The following is a 19,323-nucleotide window of genomic DNA, read 5'->3' as shown; positions in this document are numbered from 1 at the left end:
GTGCAGCGTAGGAGTAGCCATTAGAAGTAGACAGTTGACATTAGAGTAGACATGGCAAAAGTGTGAGAAGTTACTATGAAAAAAACAGGATATGAAACACACAGCGCCCAACACTATTAAAATGCTTTTGCATTGTCATGAAAATGTAACAATATTACATCATACATTACAAAATCATTTGAATCCTATCTTTAACTACTCTTAACTGTGTTAGGATCTAACATGTTAGTAGGTTTAATACCCACAATGAACATGGTATACATTTACAAGTAATGTATATTTTATAGTACAGCCTTTTAAGTTTTTACAGTAATTTGAAACAATCTGGTTAGATTAACTGTAGACTCAAAAGGAATTACACATTCCTTTCATTTTTGAACGAATAATAAAGTTTCTTGAATGTAGAAACAAATCTGAAGTTTTCCCTCAATCCTTTGAGCACCTTGGATTTACTGCAGGTAAGACTTACAAATAGCATTTAAAGAGTCTAGCAGCACACTTTGAAAATGTTATCACTGGAAGGTGGAGCACAGGCTTTCAACATTTTGTCAAATGTCCCTCCTCAACTGAAAAATCCAGGGAGTAGTGTTAATAGAAATGGGGATGACTGCTACAAATCCTCCAGAGAGCTTTATCTAAGCAGATAGCACAGTGCAACTTCCCCTGCTGCCAAGTATCTAAATGAACACCCGCTCAGGCAAAAAATAGTTCATGTCAAACTAATCACTGTAGCAATCAGTTTTATCCCTCAACATAAAAAGGTCATTTTATGAGGAAATCAAGAAGTGTCCAAGTTTCTTTTCCTAGTGAGTCAAATCACCTTCACTCTAGGCTTTTTATTGAGTTGTCATTGATTTTTCAGTGATATGTGTCCTTTAAAGCTTGACAAAGCATTAAGGGAAATAAGTATTAATTAATGGCAGCATGTTTAAAATGTTCCTTATTAATAAATAGTGCAGGATTGTGGTAGGCCATTACTTTGAACAATAGGTTTCCAGGTGACTGTGGTCACACATGAATTACTCCTTGTCCAGATACTGTGACAGGCTATGAAACCAATCACCATGATTATCAATTAGTAATGTGCATTTAACAGTGTAGTTTATTGCACAGAATAGCGGGTCTTCACTTGTGGTCATGAACTGGCAAGGTTATCTATTTAAATATATCATCAGTAATCAGTTATCTACAATTAATGTGAAAATAGATTCAAGTTTATCTACTCAACTGTAGCTCAAAGTGCAGCTACAGAGTCAAGCTAAACCCATAGTCAAACTCTCAAAGCTGTTGTCATGAACCTCTGCACTCAAGAAACAAGTTAATGGTTTTCAAACAACAAATACTTAAACACAGGTACCGGGCTGCAATGTTTCAGCAGCTCCTTACACTACATAGTAGAACTGAGGCCTTTTTCAAAGCATCAGTTTATTTTATATGGCAAGAGTTGCAAATAGAGTTCCTTGCCAAAACAGATTAGGATGCCTTTCTCTGTCTCTGTCTGTCTCTCTCTATTTCTGTCTGTCTCTGTATTTGTCTGTCTGTCTCACCCACACACTCACCCATACACTCACTCACTCATAAAATACCAATTCAGCAACAAACAAGCCCCACAATTAGAGGACACCAATCTCACCTTTCTCTACGCACACATTAAAAGGAAATGAAAATGCTTGTTTGTTTGGTTTGTTTATAGTATGATGCTTTTTCAAGAGGTAAAAGCTTGATTACAATGTGATTGGATGCCCCTTTACATCACAGTGGCAGAGAAACAGTGAGATACAAAGAAGAGTACTGCGAAAATCTCTTAAACCCCGAAGCCAACAGGGCCACCTGCCCCGCCTCTATGGCAGAGTTCATGAGGATGACTGGGTCAGCCATTCACAGGGGAAAATCCTCTGTAAATCTTTTTATGGATCTACATACAATCAGGCTCTTGTCAAAGATCAGGGCGATGATAGCAACATGCTCCACTTGATACTGTTTCTTCTGAACAGGGAAAGGACTGACCGACATCTCAAGCCTCTTTCTCTATGGCCATCACTGAGAAAACAATAAAACATGAACCCACTGCAGTAATTTAATGTTGTTAGCGTGACCACATTTACAGCAATGAGGAGTTTAAAGTGGGGTATATTCAAGGGAGGAGATTACAAAGTGAAAGCCACTGGTTTCTGTGCTGTCCTTCCAGAACGTCGGGACTACTCTACTGAAAAACGACACCAAAGCCATTTGATGTTAACATGTCTTCAAAGGCAGCAGACTCAAACTTAATCCAATACCTTCAGGATGACAACACTCTTTTTATATGATGTTTCATAGAGGTACCACATATTTGATATCCTATTTTGGAAGTAAGCGTTTCCACATGGCATTCTATAAGCAAGAGATTGCATTTCACTATATATACTGATACTACAAACACAAATATAGCGAGAGATATATATATATATATATATATATATATATATATATATATATATATATATATATAGTATACTGAAATGCAATGTGGGTGTGTTTTATATATAACATTTATATTAGAGAGAGAGAGATAGACAGCATTACTAAAAACTGCTGTGCAATAAACAAGAGAAATAAACAACCAGTGAAACAAGACTTTTCACAGAGAGGTCCTGCCTCAGCTGTGCAAGCAAAGGACTAAGATCAAAGGAGTTAGACTGGACCATGTGGTTGAGAAGCACATGGCTTCATCACCGTACTGACACACACCAATCCATCCAACAGTGCATGACACTAAGCTTGTCAATAATTGTGTTTCAGAGCGGTTATCAGATCAAACACCTCTGCATGGGAATAACAGCCACCTGTCTGCCCCCGTCCTACCAATATCCAGGGGCAAACAACCTCTAAACTAATCGGCCATAGTCTCAAAGCAGACATGGAAAGCATTCTCCAGCTCTTCCCCACTCAGACGGGCTGAGTCCAGAGTCAGCCGACTCCAGACTCTGGAGCTCCTGTCCAGAGACCTTCCTCCCCTCTCGCCGTCTAAGAGGATGTAAGAATTCAAGTGCTGAGACTCATGCTGCAACATCTACTGCACAAGATATCCACAGACATACGCAGCTGCTCTGGCAAAGAGGAGATGCGGTTTGAGCCTGTCGCTAAACCGAACATGTTTCCATGTGTGTAATTTTAGGATATAAACAGATCATCCCTCTGCGTTGTTAAGGATTACAAGTTGCGCTCAACAGCCTAGTCAATAGCCTGTATTCAGTGAGGGATGCAGGATGCATGAGCCAGTACCAGACAAAGAGCAACTGTCGAGATGTTCAGTCACTCATCCACACCCCGCCACACAATGAGGCCTGTACAACTGCTTACAGCACTTCCGTTTCGCTTACTCTGTTCTGCAGAGACAATCAAAGACAATCACATGCGCGCTTTAAAAACAAAAACAAGCACTGTATTGTTTATAGTAAGAGACAAGAGTTAAGAGTACTACCCCAAGTGTTTCTTTTTGAAGCATTACCCAAATTCACTCTTTATTCAGGATGCAAACATCCACCAAACCAGATGGGGCTAATAATGATGTACTGATCTACTGAAGCCGATGTCAGTATCAGTGTTTTAGTTGTACAATATTTAGGTATTAGAACAGGTCAAATTATACAGGTGCTAGGACAGTGCAATAAAAAAATGTAGATGTCCCTCAAAAGTTAAACTAATGTTAAAGGATCTGTGAAGACTGCTACACCAGTTTGTTTATATGAAACATGAGCAGGAAGTCTTAATATTGATATTTATCATCAGCCAAGGGAGTACTCTAAAATTCTGCTATGTTTGCTCTAATGTAGAGCAATCTCTCCGATCAAAAACACCTGATTCTACTCTTCTGAAATGCCAGGGTTCATCAATGGCACAATTTTGTCCATACATCTACAGCACTGCCCCTCATATAGCTGCCAAGCTCTGGTTCAGCTGGTGGAAAAGAGAGGTGGCATTATGTACCGAAAACAAAAGTCCATTCTGTATAGATTTATTTGACATATGATATTGCTTAAACAACTAAACACAGACCATTCCAACTGCAGAAGCATCTCTTCACAATGGGCACAAACAAGCAGTAAGCTACTGAAAAGGTTCTCAGTATAGGTTATGCGGCGTTTTGACCATAAAGAATACCAACCGTGTACATTCATGGTAGTATAACACATATGCCGAGGTGAAATGTTCCTTACAAGACAGTTTGTCACTGTAGTCACAGCTGGGCACACGTGACAGCTAAGATACGATCAGTGACACACGGGCAGCCTTTGCATTGTGTGCCACGTTTAAAAGCTGGTTAGGCTACCCTGTACGCCTGCTAGCCTACAATGCAATGCTATTCACACCAATTAACAAATTTTGATTTTGGTGGAGTGTGAAGAGGGTGCTGGAATAGTTTTTTCCCCTCATGATACTGATGTTCCTCCCACTGAATTAATCGATGTAATGAACTTTTAAGAAATAAATCAAAAACATTGTTCTGTCGTCGTTCTTGCAAAACAACCGAGAACTTGCTACGTGCACACGAAACGTTGAGCATTTCCAGCGATTAAAACGAAGTAGGTCACTAGCATTGACTAGTAAACGTTTTAAACAAACGGCACCCTACAGAGGCACTTAAAAGTAACTCAGAATAAGGACTAAAAGCTGCGCGAATGGGCTGGGTGCCATATACTTCGGAAGACAAAATCCCTCAGTAACGGCGCAAGAAAGCCAAAGTTTGAGGAAAACCCGCGACATATGGTGATACCACTCCGTCCGTTCTCACACTGGAGATACCACACGGTAAGCTTTAATCACCTGCGTCTGTAATATGTTCTCTACAATGTAGAGATTTGGATAAACTGCCAGGCTAAACCTACACGGCACGTAATTCATGACATTATTTCGAAAGCTCCTTGTTTTGCGACGAACGACTTCGTTTCCCCCCCAAACGCGAAGATGTTCCGTTAAGAACGTCAACTCTGTTCTGTATTCCAGAACAGAAACGCGAAGGTTGACAGTTCCTTTCACAAGTTACTTTGTAGCTTTGTTAGCATATTTGCCGGTAAAAAGGCACTGAAATATTGCGATGCGGGTACCTCCGCGTCAAAAGAAACATTTTTTGTCGCCGCCTTTAAATACGACTTTTAAAGTCAGTTGTCTTTACGAGAGGGAAATAAAGCAATGGCTGTTTTCCAACGTCTGTATGTGCTCTCCGCTAGCCTGTAAGCTAACAGCTAGCCCCTTTTCACAGCTTCTGCTCTCGCGCGGAACCACAATTCAATCACAGTTAAGCGAAACACGGCGATAACACTATCTGTGTTTAGGACAAATATACCGACAATGGTGGGTGGCACATTCGTCTGTTAAGTCGCTACTACTCTTGTCTATCGAATTGTTTAATTTTAACAGTTTCCGTCCGAACATTCTCGCATTAGAGGGGTTAAATGAAACAACGTGCATTTTCACGTTACTGTATTCATCATTGGCAAGCCGACGAGCGGGGAGTCCTACCTTTCGATTTGGCGTTGTTCCCGAATAGAAATAATATGCTATTCCGAGGATCCAAAGCACGGCAAAACATAATAACATCCTCGATTTTCTTCGCATTGCTGTGATTTGAACGTTTGTGTGTTTCAGTGGCTGGCTTCCAGGTTCCTTCGTGTGAAGCCACTGATGTCTAAGCTGTTTGACTGTAGCAACAGCGCTGAAGAAACGCTCTACCACTAGTTGGTCAGAAGAAGCAGGAAACGGCCAACATCACCGGGTTAGAGGGGAAAGGGTAACCGACTTTAGTCCAATCACACTCCGCAAAGACACCAACGAAAGAGGGGTGGGTGTTGAGGGTATCTACATGTAGCCTGGACCGGAGTCTCGATTTAAGATCCTTTGTTGGGGACGTGAAATCCTGTAAATAAGGCTTGTCTTTACTTTGCACATTAAAGGCACGAAAAGCTTTAAATAATCAGTGACAGATCGATCGACCAAGAGCGTAAATTAGCGTTTAAGATGGTGAGAATGGAGTGAAGTGAAATACTTCAGAAAAGAGAACCAGTAACGGATGCAAGCAACCAAGTCACAAATGGGTGTTTTTGCCAGGATATTTTCCTTTCACCTTTAATGTAGATTTTGTTTCCTCATTTTCAGAAGCTTCTTGCTTGGATATGTTGTTGTGTACAAAGCAGTGTTGGTTTTAAACAATTTCTGTAAGGACCTTACACTTAATATTAAGTTAACCTGTAATTATAGTTCTGATGGTTTTTAAACATAAGGTTAGTTACAAAATTGCTGTTGATCTAACGCGATTCAATTGGATACTTATAAAAATTTGTTTCAGTATATTTAAAAAATGTTGCATATTAAGAAAAGTCATTTTATTTGATTATTTTTCATGGATTTTCCTCTTATGCTGCTTACAGCATGAAAGCAAAGGTGCTACATCAAGAGGTGGCAGGTTTATAGGCAGACTTCACATATTTCTCTGCAGGAAGCTTTATAATTTAATGAGTCAAGGCTATTACTACATAAGGTTAGCCAATTAACTTTTAAAATATGCCTTTTTGCTTTAATCTGTAACTTCAAATTTGCATTGTTCTCCTGTAGCCCAACGCTCTGTAACTTGCCCTGCTCAGAAATCAAAGAAACTAAGTTAATACTCTAACTAACCTGAAAAACAAAACCAAGATAGCACAGTGCCATCACTCCCTTCTCTAACCAAACATGGAGAAGGGATAAATAAACAAAATGGCTCCAACCTCATGCAAGTCCCAGTGGTAACACAAATTTTCTTTAGGGATCAATAAAGTATCTATTTATCTATCTATATAGACATATACAATGAACTCATTAAAGCTTAGATGTTAGTGACTTTATCCACTGCGCATTACACTGACAGACTGAGTCATGAGTAACAGGCAGTCATGTGGAACTTGCATTGATCTGGTCATGTGCAGGAAAAGAAGAGTGGAGAACCAGTGAGAAACCTGGGGTATCAGAACACAGCAAATCCACCATAGCACATAGATTGAACGCATATACACAGATGTTATAACCATTAGCTGTAAGCAAATCAAAACACAACATGCTCATCAAATTACATCCACACCAGGGGTTGAGATAGTTGTTGGCTGCTAGAGCCATAGACTGAGGAGATCAACTAGACCAGGTACGGCTGCCTGGGGCTCTGAAGGAGAGCCTGAGGCTCTGCAAGACTGCATCTCGAGACCTACAGGCTTATTCTAGTACCACTCTGGACAGACTCACAGCTTACCACTCCAAGTAGTATGACAGAAAAACCCTGGTGGTAATGGCTGGCCAACCTGGAAGTCTTCTCATAGAGATGTTTGTTAGGGTCCTGTGCTTTTAGGAGCTTTAATCTAAAATATTTTCTGGGGAGAAAAGATTCAAGCACTTCAAGTCCATTCTAATATGTTGTGTTTCTCTTATACAAAGAGATCCAGAGCAAAATGAACATAAAATCTTAGTCGGCACCTTTCTTAGCAGTTTACCAGCTTAGAAATAAATTCTGCCATGAGAAACAAAACCCAGAGCCATTCAGGGTCCATGTAGATGTTGATTTAATTTTGCCAAAGCTTGTTTTCCGCTGCTCTTCAATTTGCTGTAGATTTGTTGGTAAATGGTTAATAAACAAACTGACATTCTTTCACTTTATAACAAAGTGTTATTCTAAACTACACAGGGGGTCCCTGCATCACATTGCCACAGACAGAATGTGCTCACATATAGGTGCAGCTAATTTCCAGCATGAAAAATACTGCAATGTTCTATCTAATAATACAAAACCAGGCATATATTCTGCATATATACATAGCCTTATTCTGCTGCCTGAAGACCTTAAGCCACCAAATACTCAGTTATATATTGTCTCTGTATGGGTGGATACAACTGAACGGAAGAAAGCCGTTGAAACATTTTCTACCCTCATTGAAACCAACACTAAAACATAAAACTTGCGGTGACTCATTGAGGAGTCGCTAGTAATAGATGAATAAAAAATAGGTAATGTGGCATGTGGCTTGATGAAATGCAGTATGATCTCTGTTATATGGAAAAGCTGAGAAGAGGTTTTGCTGGTTATCCTGGTCATCAGTGCTTGAGGATGAAAATTCAAGAGCTAAAAGCTCCCCAGTTATTCTTATTCTGAATGTCAATTACTTTGTTTATTTGATATAGTGTAGAAGGTCTTTTAGCACAAACTTGCTCTGGTATATAAGTCAGTAGTCTATGAAATACATTTATTAGAAGCATGAAGAAACATTTATTTATGACATTTTTTGCTGAAAGCAGCTGTAAGATACAGACGGATGTAACATTCTTTGTAAAATGACTCACTACTGCTTAAATATGTTCTGTATAAAGAATAAACATCACACCTCTCCAAACATTGCCTATAATTATAACAGGTCTGAAAGAAACATGTCATAGCATATTCTATATTTTAACTTTCTGCTTCATAGTCAAGCAGCTTGACTTCTTGTCCTCAAGATACTGACACTGTTTGTGCATATTTGTAAAATTCCCAACTTTCAGCATTAAAATGAAAAATGTTAGCATTACAATGAAGGGTGTTTCTATTTCTAATGTGGACTGACTTTTGTCCTAATTCATAAAGAAAGAATGTCTGTTTTTGGACAAAACTGTCAGGATGATGAGACCCTGACTCAGTTGTTGAGGAGGACAACTCATATCATGGAGCAGCACTGTCATCCAGAGGGTGTTGGTGTACAAAGTAGCAGGTGGCAACTGATGATTGGTATAAATTGAAATACCAGAGGTGGGAGTAGGCAATGTCATTCACCCATATGAGACTGCATAGCTTTGACCAGCAGGTTTAGCTGGAAATATACCTTATTAATCCATACCATCGCAACATTTAAGTTGACAGGGGAAAGGAAGGATTTGTTTTCTGCCAATCATTTCAATATTCTACATCTAACTGTGAATGTTAGATAAAAAAACCTTTATTGTAGCAATCCTACTTATTCTGTGCACATGGCATTCATCTGTTTTAGATGTATGTCTGAATATCAAATGACGGAACTGAAAATATCAGTGCAGTCCTTCATGAGAGCAGTTTCAATTGTTACATTTTGCTTTAATGGTTAGACATTTCTGTTTCTCTGTATAGTGAACTTTGAAATCCCAAATTTTGTTTCTGAATTTGAATTTCTAAGTGTGCAGCTCTACAAAACATTGTCCTCCAACAACAGTTTTGTTCAGTAGCATGCTCAGTATAATTTAAGTTCAAAGGTCTGCATTCATTGCTACATACAGATTTGAATGAGTATCTACAATGTGGGAGGGGTGGAGGTGGGCCACAAAAAGAGTATCTACAACGTTTGTCTTATCTCTACTTCAGAAATGTTTTATGAAAGTTTGCTCAACTTGCCTTGGCTTTGACAGGATGGCTTTTCTGTTCCTACTACAGCATATCTCATTGCCTGCTGCTGGCTGTTGGAAAACTGCGTAAAGGATTTTAAATCCAAGTGTCATTTGCTCCACAATTATGATTTTATGATTTTGGGGGCTCTTTATGGTTAAAGCAGTGCTGTTTGCTTTGATTGTAGTAGAATGTCTTCTGATGTTTTTTTCCATACCTCAGTGGAGATCACTTAGCTTTGATCATACTAGAGAGAAATTTTTATTTTTCATCACTAAAACATAACAAAATAAGTGGACCGTAATAAAAACAAATTAAAATACGTTTATAGAAACCATGTCTTGTCTTTCTGTTGTGTTACTATCACTAATTTTGATCTCTAGAATTGCATTCAAAGTTCTTAGTGGCTCAGTTGAGGCATAGTGTTGGGTTAGGCATAGTGTTGGGTTTCATGTTAATATCTTTTCTTGCAGTGTCATCCAGCAACAGCTCTCTCACTCTTTGTAATTTGTGCAAATATTTTCAAGATCATATTGACCAATGCACTGTGATGCAGTAGGGTGATTGATTCACTGATGTTGTCTGTGTTAGGATTCTGCTTGAACCAGTTGCATGAAAATAAGTAGGTGTGAAGACAACTGAATCAAATGAATCATGTTTTCCATAACACAGTCCAAATATTTAATGCTTGGGGGAATTGCGTGTTATCATCCTAATCCACTTTTTCATGTGTCTGCTATGCATATCTGACACATGTCTTCCATGTCTGCTATTTTTAGAAGTGGAATCTCATGTCTTGTTGAATGCATGTTTTTCTCCTTTGCTGTCAGCTGTGCTGCATTTGAAGAAGTAGCCTAGAGTCTGCAAAGCATGAGACCAGTTTGTGCAAAACACTTGCACCTTCCCCACACACTGAAAACCAGATCCCTTCTAGTTATAGACCTGGGCACAACCAGTTTCTACACATGTTAATGAAAGTGTGGCATTTTTGATGATATTCTATAATAATATAATTCTATATAAACAAAGGAGGATGAAGTGTACATTTCCCATTCTAGTATTTGGACTATCATACAAATCTAATAAAACCATCAATTTAATATCAAACCATTATATTCTTTCATAGGTGCCTCTTCTTGGAGAAAGGTTGAGTGAGTTCACCTGCACCACATTTCTCTGACACAGGGAGACATCGCCATGTGGTCCTGGTGCTACAAGCTGTGCAGTATGTCTTGGAATATACGTCTATGGACCACCAAGCCAACCTTCCACATCACCCATGTGTACCATCGACCTGCACGGATGTTGGATGGGTGAGCCCAGGGTCTTTGCTTAAACGTTTTACATCAGCTGTGTTAACATTTGGTGCTAGCCAGGCACAGGTTAAGCCCCACTAAATAGAAAATAATCCACTAGTCTGGAATCTGTGTTGTTGGATGTCAGACTACTGCTCCTTGATAGTAACACTTAATGTGTTAATGTGGCACTATATTATTGTGACATTACTTTGTTGTTGTTCTACCACATGTCAAGGAAATAAAAAAAATATGGACAGGAAACAAGAACGTTGACTATAGCAGCCTCGTACGGTGCCAGAGGTCCTTCTGCATGCCTCATTAACATGCAGGCTGCGTGAGCATGCATTCAATATTGAAGCACAGAAGAACTCAAACTCATGTCAGGTGTCACACATGTAAGCACAACCTAAAAGTGCTTCTGTTCACAGGCAGTTATTTTCAATTCCTTGAAATTCCTATACAAACTCTTAATATTTGTCGTTCTTTTGTATGTTTAGTATGTTTTTTTTAATTAAGCTTTTACCCATGTAAAGGATCAAACTCATAAGCAAATCCGTCAGGTTTTGAGAACAAATGGCCCCAGATGTATTGTATTTACCATGCACTTCATATGATCAAAGAAGGTTAATATTAATGCTGTAAATATACCTGATTTTCAGGTTGCTCTACATTGACATTTCTTAAACTTTCCAACAGATTAGGCCATTTGGCACAGTTAAGTATTGAGAAAAATACACAAACTAGCTAAATTAGTGCCTTAGTCACATAGCTGGCTGTCTTGCTAGCTAACTTGCTAGCTATAAATAGATGTGTTATTAACATGCAGTTAATGTGAAATCAGAAGGTTAATATTAAGAGTTGCTTACCTGCCCTTTCTTTCGTTACTTGAATGAAAATAATGTATAAAAGATTTACGTACACTGCCCTAAGTAAAAAACTGATTGCATCTATAAAAGACTCATTGCCTCTCATGTTTCTATTGAACACTTAATGGGGCAGGTTTAAGAGTCACTCTGGGTAGATTCCCAACAAAGCCTTTTCATGGAAAATCAAATTCTGTCTATGTTCTTACTTTCCCATGTGTTTTTTTTTCAGTATTACTCAGTACCTGAAGAAGAACAGATCAAAAAATGACATTATTTTGACTAATTTGATCATTTTCACCTTAACAAAAAAGAAATACCAGCAATTCAGTCAAGTGAATTTTTTTTTCATATACAAAAAAGTAATGTGAAGACATTAAAAGGGCATCCTCCCAATACCTCTGGTCACCTTTCATACTTAACAAAATAAAAGACTCACGCCTGCCAAAGCGATGCGTAAGTGGAGGCAGATGCAAGACTGGGGAATTGTACTTCTTCTTGGCACCAGCACTTTGGGCTGTATGGAAATGATTAACTCGTTGCCTGCTCAGTAACAAGCCTGGGAATGGGCCCTATTTTCCAAGACCAAATGCCACTTTGTAGCGTTTGGCTTGTACCAAAATAAAAACATGGCCTTCTTGCACATTGAGTTTATCAGCCAAATGCAGGCTGATGTCATGAGAGATCACTGATGCCAAGATGTGGATTTTGTCTTGAACTGCAAAAAAGAAACTGCTGACAATACACTGGATTTAAAATAAATGCTGATTTAACATATCAACATTTGCAAAAATTCTTTTGTATATCCTACAGCATAACTTTGATGTTCACATCAGGAAAACTCCCACCAAGCAATTCTAATTGAATCAAAGCCTACAGCTTTATCAGTCATTAAACCCACTGTTATTCTGAAATGACCTCATTGCTGATATTAACTCCCTGTGGAGATTAAACATACTAATAGGATTAGTAAGTGATGTTTTCAGTTACACACGGCAAACTATGGCAAAGTTTGTAAGTGTATATGATTAATTTTTCTAACCTCTCAGAATGGACAGAGGGGAATGCGGAAGCCTATGACCTTCCTGAGCTGCTCGACCAGATGGCCACATCCAGCAAACAAGAGGACAGAGCAAAAGGCCTGGCAGAGAGAGGCAGGACTATAGGTCTGTGTCACCCAAAGGTGGTGTGCTTGTCATTATTCCCTTGCCTGATGAGAAATGATCCTGGAGTTGTGATTAAATTGTTTTGATTGCCGTCGCTCCTGAAAATGTAAGGATAATATCAATTGGCTGAATCCTTATTTCTGAATTAAGTTTGCACAAACAGGTTCTAAAGTTAGTTAATTGAGAAAGTAAACAAATCACTCAATATTTTTTTACTTGCCTTTTTTATTATATTGTTATTGAAATCTAGGCACCAAGGTACTCCCTGTTGCAAACTTGTTAATCATCAATCAGACTGTATCAGAAGACTGTACAGAAGGCTGCATAGATCAGCCTCATTATGTGGTGAACTGAAGTGTGTATTATGTAGTATTAACTTTTATTTGTCTAAACCAGGGGTGCTCATTACGTCGATCGCGAAGGAATGCGGGTAGGTCGCATGACATTAAAAAGTAGTGGATGAATGACAGGATATCATCCATCTGATCTAACGGTTGTATATATACACCGCCCCGGTAATAATTTACGTTCATCACAAGCTGCCAGTCCAGTCACTGTGGACTGATAAAGTCTAGTCATGGCAGTTGGAACTGGGACTGTTAAAGACTAAACCACTTGAAAGTGTGATATATAAACAAAAACAATAGTTTACTTAATGCTGAAGAACATACAAGCAGTTGATGGCTAATGATATGTGCCAAAGGAAATGTTTTGTTAGGAAATGAATTAATTGCTCTGCACAGGTTTTTAAATTGGTACTGGACTGAGGATAATGTTGGAGAATAAAAGTAAGACAACAGTCTTGATTTAATTTGAACATGGTACCCAATGTAAAAGCCATAAATCCCTGGTGCCCAATCACTGTTGGACCATCCAGCTCTTGTGTAACTGCCCAAGGGGCTGATTCAGTGCGCCAAGTCTTGGCGTCCCACTGACAACTTTCCTTATTGCCTTGCACATTTTTTCCCACTGACAGTACATCTTGTACTACTTAAACACCCAGGACTGCTTTATGACTGGTGAAGAAATCAGAGAGCATAAACAGCCCCTATCTCCAAACCCAGTGCATTTCTCTAATTTTCTGATTTTAAAATGGATATAGGCTGTGATTTTATTTCACTATGCAATGGGCATTTCCTCTCCTAATGTCTCTCACTTTGAAACTATGTCAACAGATTCAGAAATATTACTTGCCTAAGGAAATAATAAGACTAAACAAATAGACAAAAAATGCCTCTGGTCTATTTTAAACAATGCTCACAAAAGAAGGTGTCACTCTCTTCCAGGACACCACTGAATGTGTTGCTGTTATAAGCAAATAGTACTTACACAATTCAGTCTGAAAAAAGGGGTTCAAAGAAGCACACTCCTTTGAGCACTGGAGATCTGTTTCATGTTTTAGATATAAGCAGCTATGAGTAATACAATGAGAAAGAGCCCAGTAAACTTCACAGTAAAGACATTTTCTATTACATAACATCAAATGTGCTGTGGCCTTTTAAGCTACAAATAAATGGATGAAAATATATGAATTCAACTCTTCACTGATGTCAACATAATGATATTTAATGTTCTATTTGCAGAATAATCATGTAATCCTTTGATGCACACACATGATTCTCCCAGGAACAATATTCCTCTTCATTATGTGATTCGGTTGGCTTTAACTTTACCAATATCTTTCAAGACCTTCTACCAGAAGGCACTATCTTTAATTGGAAATTGGCTTAACCATGAATGAGAATTGGAATTATTGTATCATGATGTTTTTAAATAATTCAGTAGGCCTACAAAATAGTAGAAAGCTTGTTGTAGTTAGTATTTACTAAGTTAGTATATATTAATTTATATATTATTAGTAATGTAATCAAACATTTTACTTTTAATAATATATTTCCTTGGTAATCTCATCTTCTATTGCTAAGCAGTTAGTTAGTGGTCTATATTTTGGAATGGAAAACATAATCCAGAAAATAGAACATCACATCTCTTATTTGCCTTTATCAGATCCTGTTTTAAATGTCATGAGGCCAGCAGGTTTTAATGGTAGTGTTTAACATCGAGTACCACAAAGTTGTAGGATTTTGACTAAATTTCTCTTGATTTCCTTTTCTAATTCCTAATTCCTCTGATTTAATTTTATATAAAAAATCTACAAATAACCTTTACAGAAGGCCATTACAGAAGTATTTTTTTAACATTTAATTAAGAATGACTACACTTGAAGGTTTATAACTGAGTTTACCATTCATTATTGTTTAACCAAGTAAAAAATTGTACATGGAATACATGCTACTACATCATTGATATGCTGCCCTGTTGAAATCCCACTCTAGACTCTTATTGTTCCTTCTCAATTATTGCTTGCTGCTTCCACTCGTTGCTGGGACATAGAGGAAGTGTAATACCATAGTCACCATGCTGTTTATGAAACAGCAGGACTCAGCACTGTTCACCTTCAACCACAGGAAAAAAGCAGTTTATTATATAATATGCCTCATGCCTGCTGTCAGTTTATGCTCAAGCGTAAGGAAAAGAGCCGAGCTGCACGCACCCTTCGTCTGCACAATACTCAGTAAAGGGAAAGAGGTGACATCTTGATTGCAATGCACCAGTAGAGTCAGGAGATTGTGTGGAGGAACAACAGACACCATATAGGGTGTCTTAAGAAATTCTGTTTGCCGGCAGCAAAGACAAAAAATGTGCAGTGTAAAATCATAATGTGCAAGGCTTCGTCATAAAGATTTGACTGATTTCATGAGTAGGAAGCCGTTTTTCTCAGATGCAGTCTGATAATGTAGCATTTTATAGAAAATAACTGATTGCTTCCTTTCTCGTTCTTTACATGGTATAAAGTGTCAATGGCAAAGGTGTTGGATGACTGTAGGAAGTAAAGGGAAAAATATTTATATTCTTATCAGATACTGTGGCAGCAGGGTCTGGCTGAGTGTTGTCTGCAGGGAGGAGAGATGGCCTGACTGAAACAGTGGGTAATTAAAAGTGGTTGCGTCTGTGTGTGGTTAACAGCACCCTACTTATATGTCATCCTTTCTGTCAGCAAGGAGCTGGAACCAGCAAGAGAGAGTCAGCCTGCACCGAGCCCAACCCAAACCGAGCCCTGCACATACTGTGCCCTACACACACTGACACCAGCACATACTGACATCGAGCTCAGCACACACTGAGCCCAACACACACTGACACCGAGCCCAACACACACTGAGCCCAGCACACACTGACACCAGCACATACTGATATCGAGCTCAGCACACACAGAGCCCAACACACACTGACACCAAGTCCAACACACACTGACACCGAGCCCTGCACACACTGAGCCCAGCACACATCGAGCCCAACACACACACTGTGCTCAACACACACCAAGCCCCAAACACGAGTCTAACCCACACTGTGCCCAACACGCACCAAGCCCAACACATACCCTGTGCCCAACACACACCATGCCCAACACACATCAAGTTCAACATACACCATGCCCAGCACACACTGAGCCTAACACACACACCAAGCTCAGCATACACCAAGCTCAGTGGCCAGAAATCTGGAAACAAAAGAGGCTATGAAAAGTTAAACCCAGTCAAAAACCCATCTTGAGACGCCTTCCTAGATTTATTTATTTGTATTTGATGTGTTCAGCAGATCCAGTAATGAACCGAACTCCACCCTCTCTCCCTGATCAGTCCATTCCACACCAAGAAAAGTAAACCAAGAATTCCAAAGCACCCATATAGGACAAGTCCAGAAAAGAGCAGAGAGCTGTCATTTTAAAGTTTGCTTTGGTTTAACTCCTGGTTTATTTGGTACCCATTTGATGTATATTCTTTATGATGCACATGGTATCTTTTCCAAAAACGAACCAATATGGACATGCCCCCTGTCAGTATGACTCCTTCTACTTGGCATTTGTGTTTAGTATTATGGCCTTGGCCATAAGTCTTATTATATATGGCTTTCATCATTTTTTTTATCTTTCATGTTTGACTACCATTACAAAATAAACTGCCCAAGATTTAATAAAACTTGCAGTTGACTGCACATCTCCAGTCAACCCTCAACATAGTACATGAAACACTCAGAATAGTGCATGAATAGGAACGTAGCCATTGTGTCTCAATTCAGTAATATATTCGAATATTACAGAGGCTCCACGAACACAGATGTCACTCTCCATTCATCATCACGCTTGGTTTTATTTGCACAAACTTCTCAAATAAAAATATTTACAGTTGTGCAAGTTGACTTTTGAAGCAAGGTTAAAAGAAAGATCCTTTAACTCCCATGAGTAAATCTTGGACAGTCCTCGTTTCTCTTGGTACAAGCAACAAACCGAGTAATGAGATCATGGCTGCGAAGCCACAGTGACCTCTCCCTAATCAAAATTCTGCCACTAAACAGTTCTTTCACCCTTTTAAAAGCCACTAAACAGTTCTTTCACCCTTTTAAAAGCCCCTCCCCCTCGGGAAGCAGACTGATCGGGATCTGGACCGATTCCACCTTATTCAAAAGGGGAGTAGGTAAAAATAGAACATAATGAGACAATAACAAAACATATACAAACAATACATACATAATATGGACCAGGGTTGTTTACACACATGAATCTTTTACATAAGCTTTCAAGCTTACATAAGCTTTCATTTAGTGTGATTGCTCCCCAACTATGGAAATCACTACCAAAGTCTGTTTGGGATGACTCCTCACTGTTCAGACTCAACTGAACTCAACTTTTCTATGCTATACGTGCTAGTGTTTGAATGTAATGTCTTGTGTGTTATTTGTTACTGTGTATTGCGTGCGTCTTTTAAGAATGGAAGGAGACCTTGAGCATGTGAAAGGTTATGGCGATAATGTGTTTACTGATGTTGCATCACCACATCAAATTCTCATTGGACATTACTGAACTTGATGATAATGCAGATTTCACCATAACAGTTGTCATTTCCCACTGCGGAAGAGGCCACCTCAGGCATATAGTAAATGTCATCATGAGGTATGGGATTTACCAAGGAAATGCCCTGTCCCCACTGCTGTTCTGCATAGGTCTGAACCACCTCACTGAAATCATCATGGCTATAGATACCATCTATGGAATGGAGCGACCACCCGCCATCTCCTCTACATGGATGACATCAAGCTGTATGCCAGAAGTGAACAAGGCATCGACTGGCTAATCCACATTATCTGGATATACAGTAATGAAATCGGAATGTCTGGACGAGTAGGCACAGAGGGAAGGTGGCTAAAACTGAGGGTGAGGGGACCACCTGAAGGTATCACAGAAGATGTTGAGTAGAGAAACCTTGGACTCCCACAGGCAAATGTGAATCACAAACAGGCCAAAAGGAAAACAGCTACAGCCAAATGCCTGCAAAGAGTGAGGCAAGTCTTGAGAAGTCAGCCGAATGGGAAGAACAAGATCCAGGCTGCTTGCATCCATCAACTGCTATGCTCTACCACTCATCAGATTCCCTGCTGGCATAATGAGCTTGCCAATAGAAGCCCCTGACATCAGGACAAAGAAACTCCTCACAGTGCATGGAGGCTTTCGTCCCAAAACCAGCCCACATACGCCAAGTTGAAGGAGTGGGGCCAAGACGTTAGTGAGCAGCAGAGCCACTAGCCAAGATCCAGGAGCTTGCCAGGAAGATGACCCCAAGTGGTGAGATTAGCGAGAACCCCAGAGAGCACAAACCTAAGGTGGATGAGGAGGAAGAGGAACTATTGGGAGAACAAATAATGAGAGTGGCTGATGTGAAGAAATCCTACTAATGGCAGGAAAGTATCTGGGTTAAAAACCAGCATGGAGGCAATAATCATGGTAGGACACAAACAAGCTCTGAATACAAGATCTATAGAGGATGGGATCTACCACACCAGGCAGGACCGTACATGCTGTGCAAAGATAAATTTGGGACTTCCAAATACAGACTGACAAAATCTGTAGTGATAGATGTAGCAATCCCAAGTGATAGCAACAGCAAGAACAAGGAACACAAAAAGCTTGAGAACTACCAAAGGCTGAGAGAGAAGCTAGAAATGGTCTGGAAGCTGAAAGCAACAGTGGTTCCTGTGGTAATCTGAGCACTAGGGTCTATAAACCCCAAACTTGGAGAATGGCTCCAATAGATCCCAGGAACAATATCTTAGATCTCTGCCCAGAAGACTGCAGTTCTGCAAACAGCTAATATACTGGAGGACCCTAAAGCTCCCAGGCCTCTTTCAGAGGACCTGAGCTTCAAGGACAAAGGCTGCCCGGAGGAAGGTGAGTGGGGAATTTTTGTATTTATGTAGTGACTAAACTATTGTGACTCAGCTAACATTAACATCCCTATTAAGTGGTGGTAGCTTGTCCTTTATTCGACCTGTAGCATAGCAGATGTCAGTGGGAAGGGTGCTCTGTTCTCGTTTGCTTTTCCTAGAATAAAATGTTTTGGCTACAAAGGCAAATAGGCAAGTTAGCTACAAGTCAGCACTGCCTAAAATTACTATTTAAAGTTGCATCAAAACACAGTGTCAGAGTTCAGTGAAAATGTATTGTGACTGTAACTACATCTAGTAAAGCACATCACTGCTCCTTCTAACAA

The 19,323-nt window shown here is 39.4% G+C and overlaps 1 protein-coding gene and 1 long non-coding RNA gene across 5 annotated transcripts in view; one reads left to right on the top strand and one right to left on the bottom strand.

The window, feature by feature from the left end:
• Positions 1-5,738, bottom strand: part of galnt2 (UDP-N-acetyl-alpha-D-galactosamine:polypeptide N-acetylgalactosaminyltransferase 2) — a 56,243-nt gene extending 50,505 nt beyond the window's left edge. For all 4 annotated transcript variants that reach the window (XM_076975306.1, XM_076975305.1, XM_076975308.1 and 1 more), the window contains exon 1: positions 5,503-5,738. In XM_076975306.1, the coding sequence (XP_076831421.1) occupies positions 5,503-5,598 (96 nt within the window). In that variant the 5' untranslated portion in view covers positions 5,599-5,738. The remainder of the gene's footprint in view (positions 1-5,502) is intronic.
• On the top strand, positions 4,273-14,479 carry LOC143476898 (uncharacterized). Its single transcript, XR_013121414.1, has 4 exons — positions 4,273-4,791; positions 5,629-5,770; positions 10,515-10,701; positions 12,599-14,479. It is a non-coding gene; the product is annotated as an uncharacterized LOC143476898 (long non-coding RNA).
• The last annotated feature ends 4,844 nt before the right edge of the window (positions 14,480-19,323 follow it).

The sequence above is a fragment of the Brachyhypopomus gauderio genome, chromosome 15 (assembly GCF_052324685.1).
Source record: "Brachyhypopomus gauderio isolate BG-103 chromosome 15, BGAUD_0.2, whole genome shotgun sequence".
Classification (NCBI taxonomy): Eukaryota; Metazoa; Chordata; class Actinopteri; order Gymnotiformes; family Hypopomidae; genus Brachyhypopomus; species Brachyhypopomus gauderio.
The sequence above is the reverse complement of the archived record's forward strand: the minus strand, read 5'-3'. Positions and strand labels throughout refer to the sequence as shown.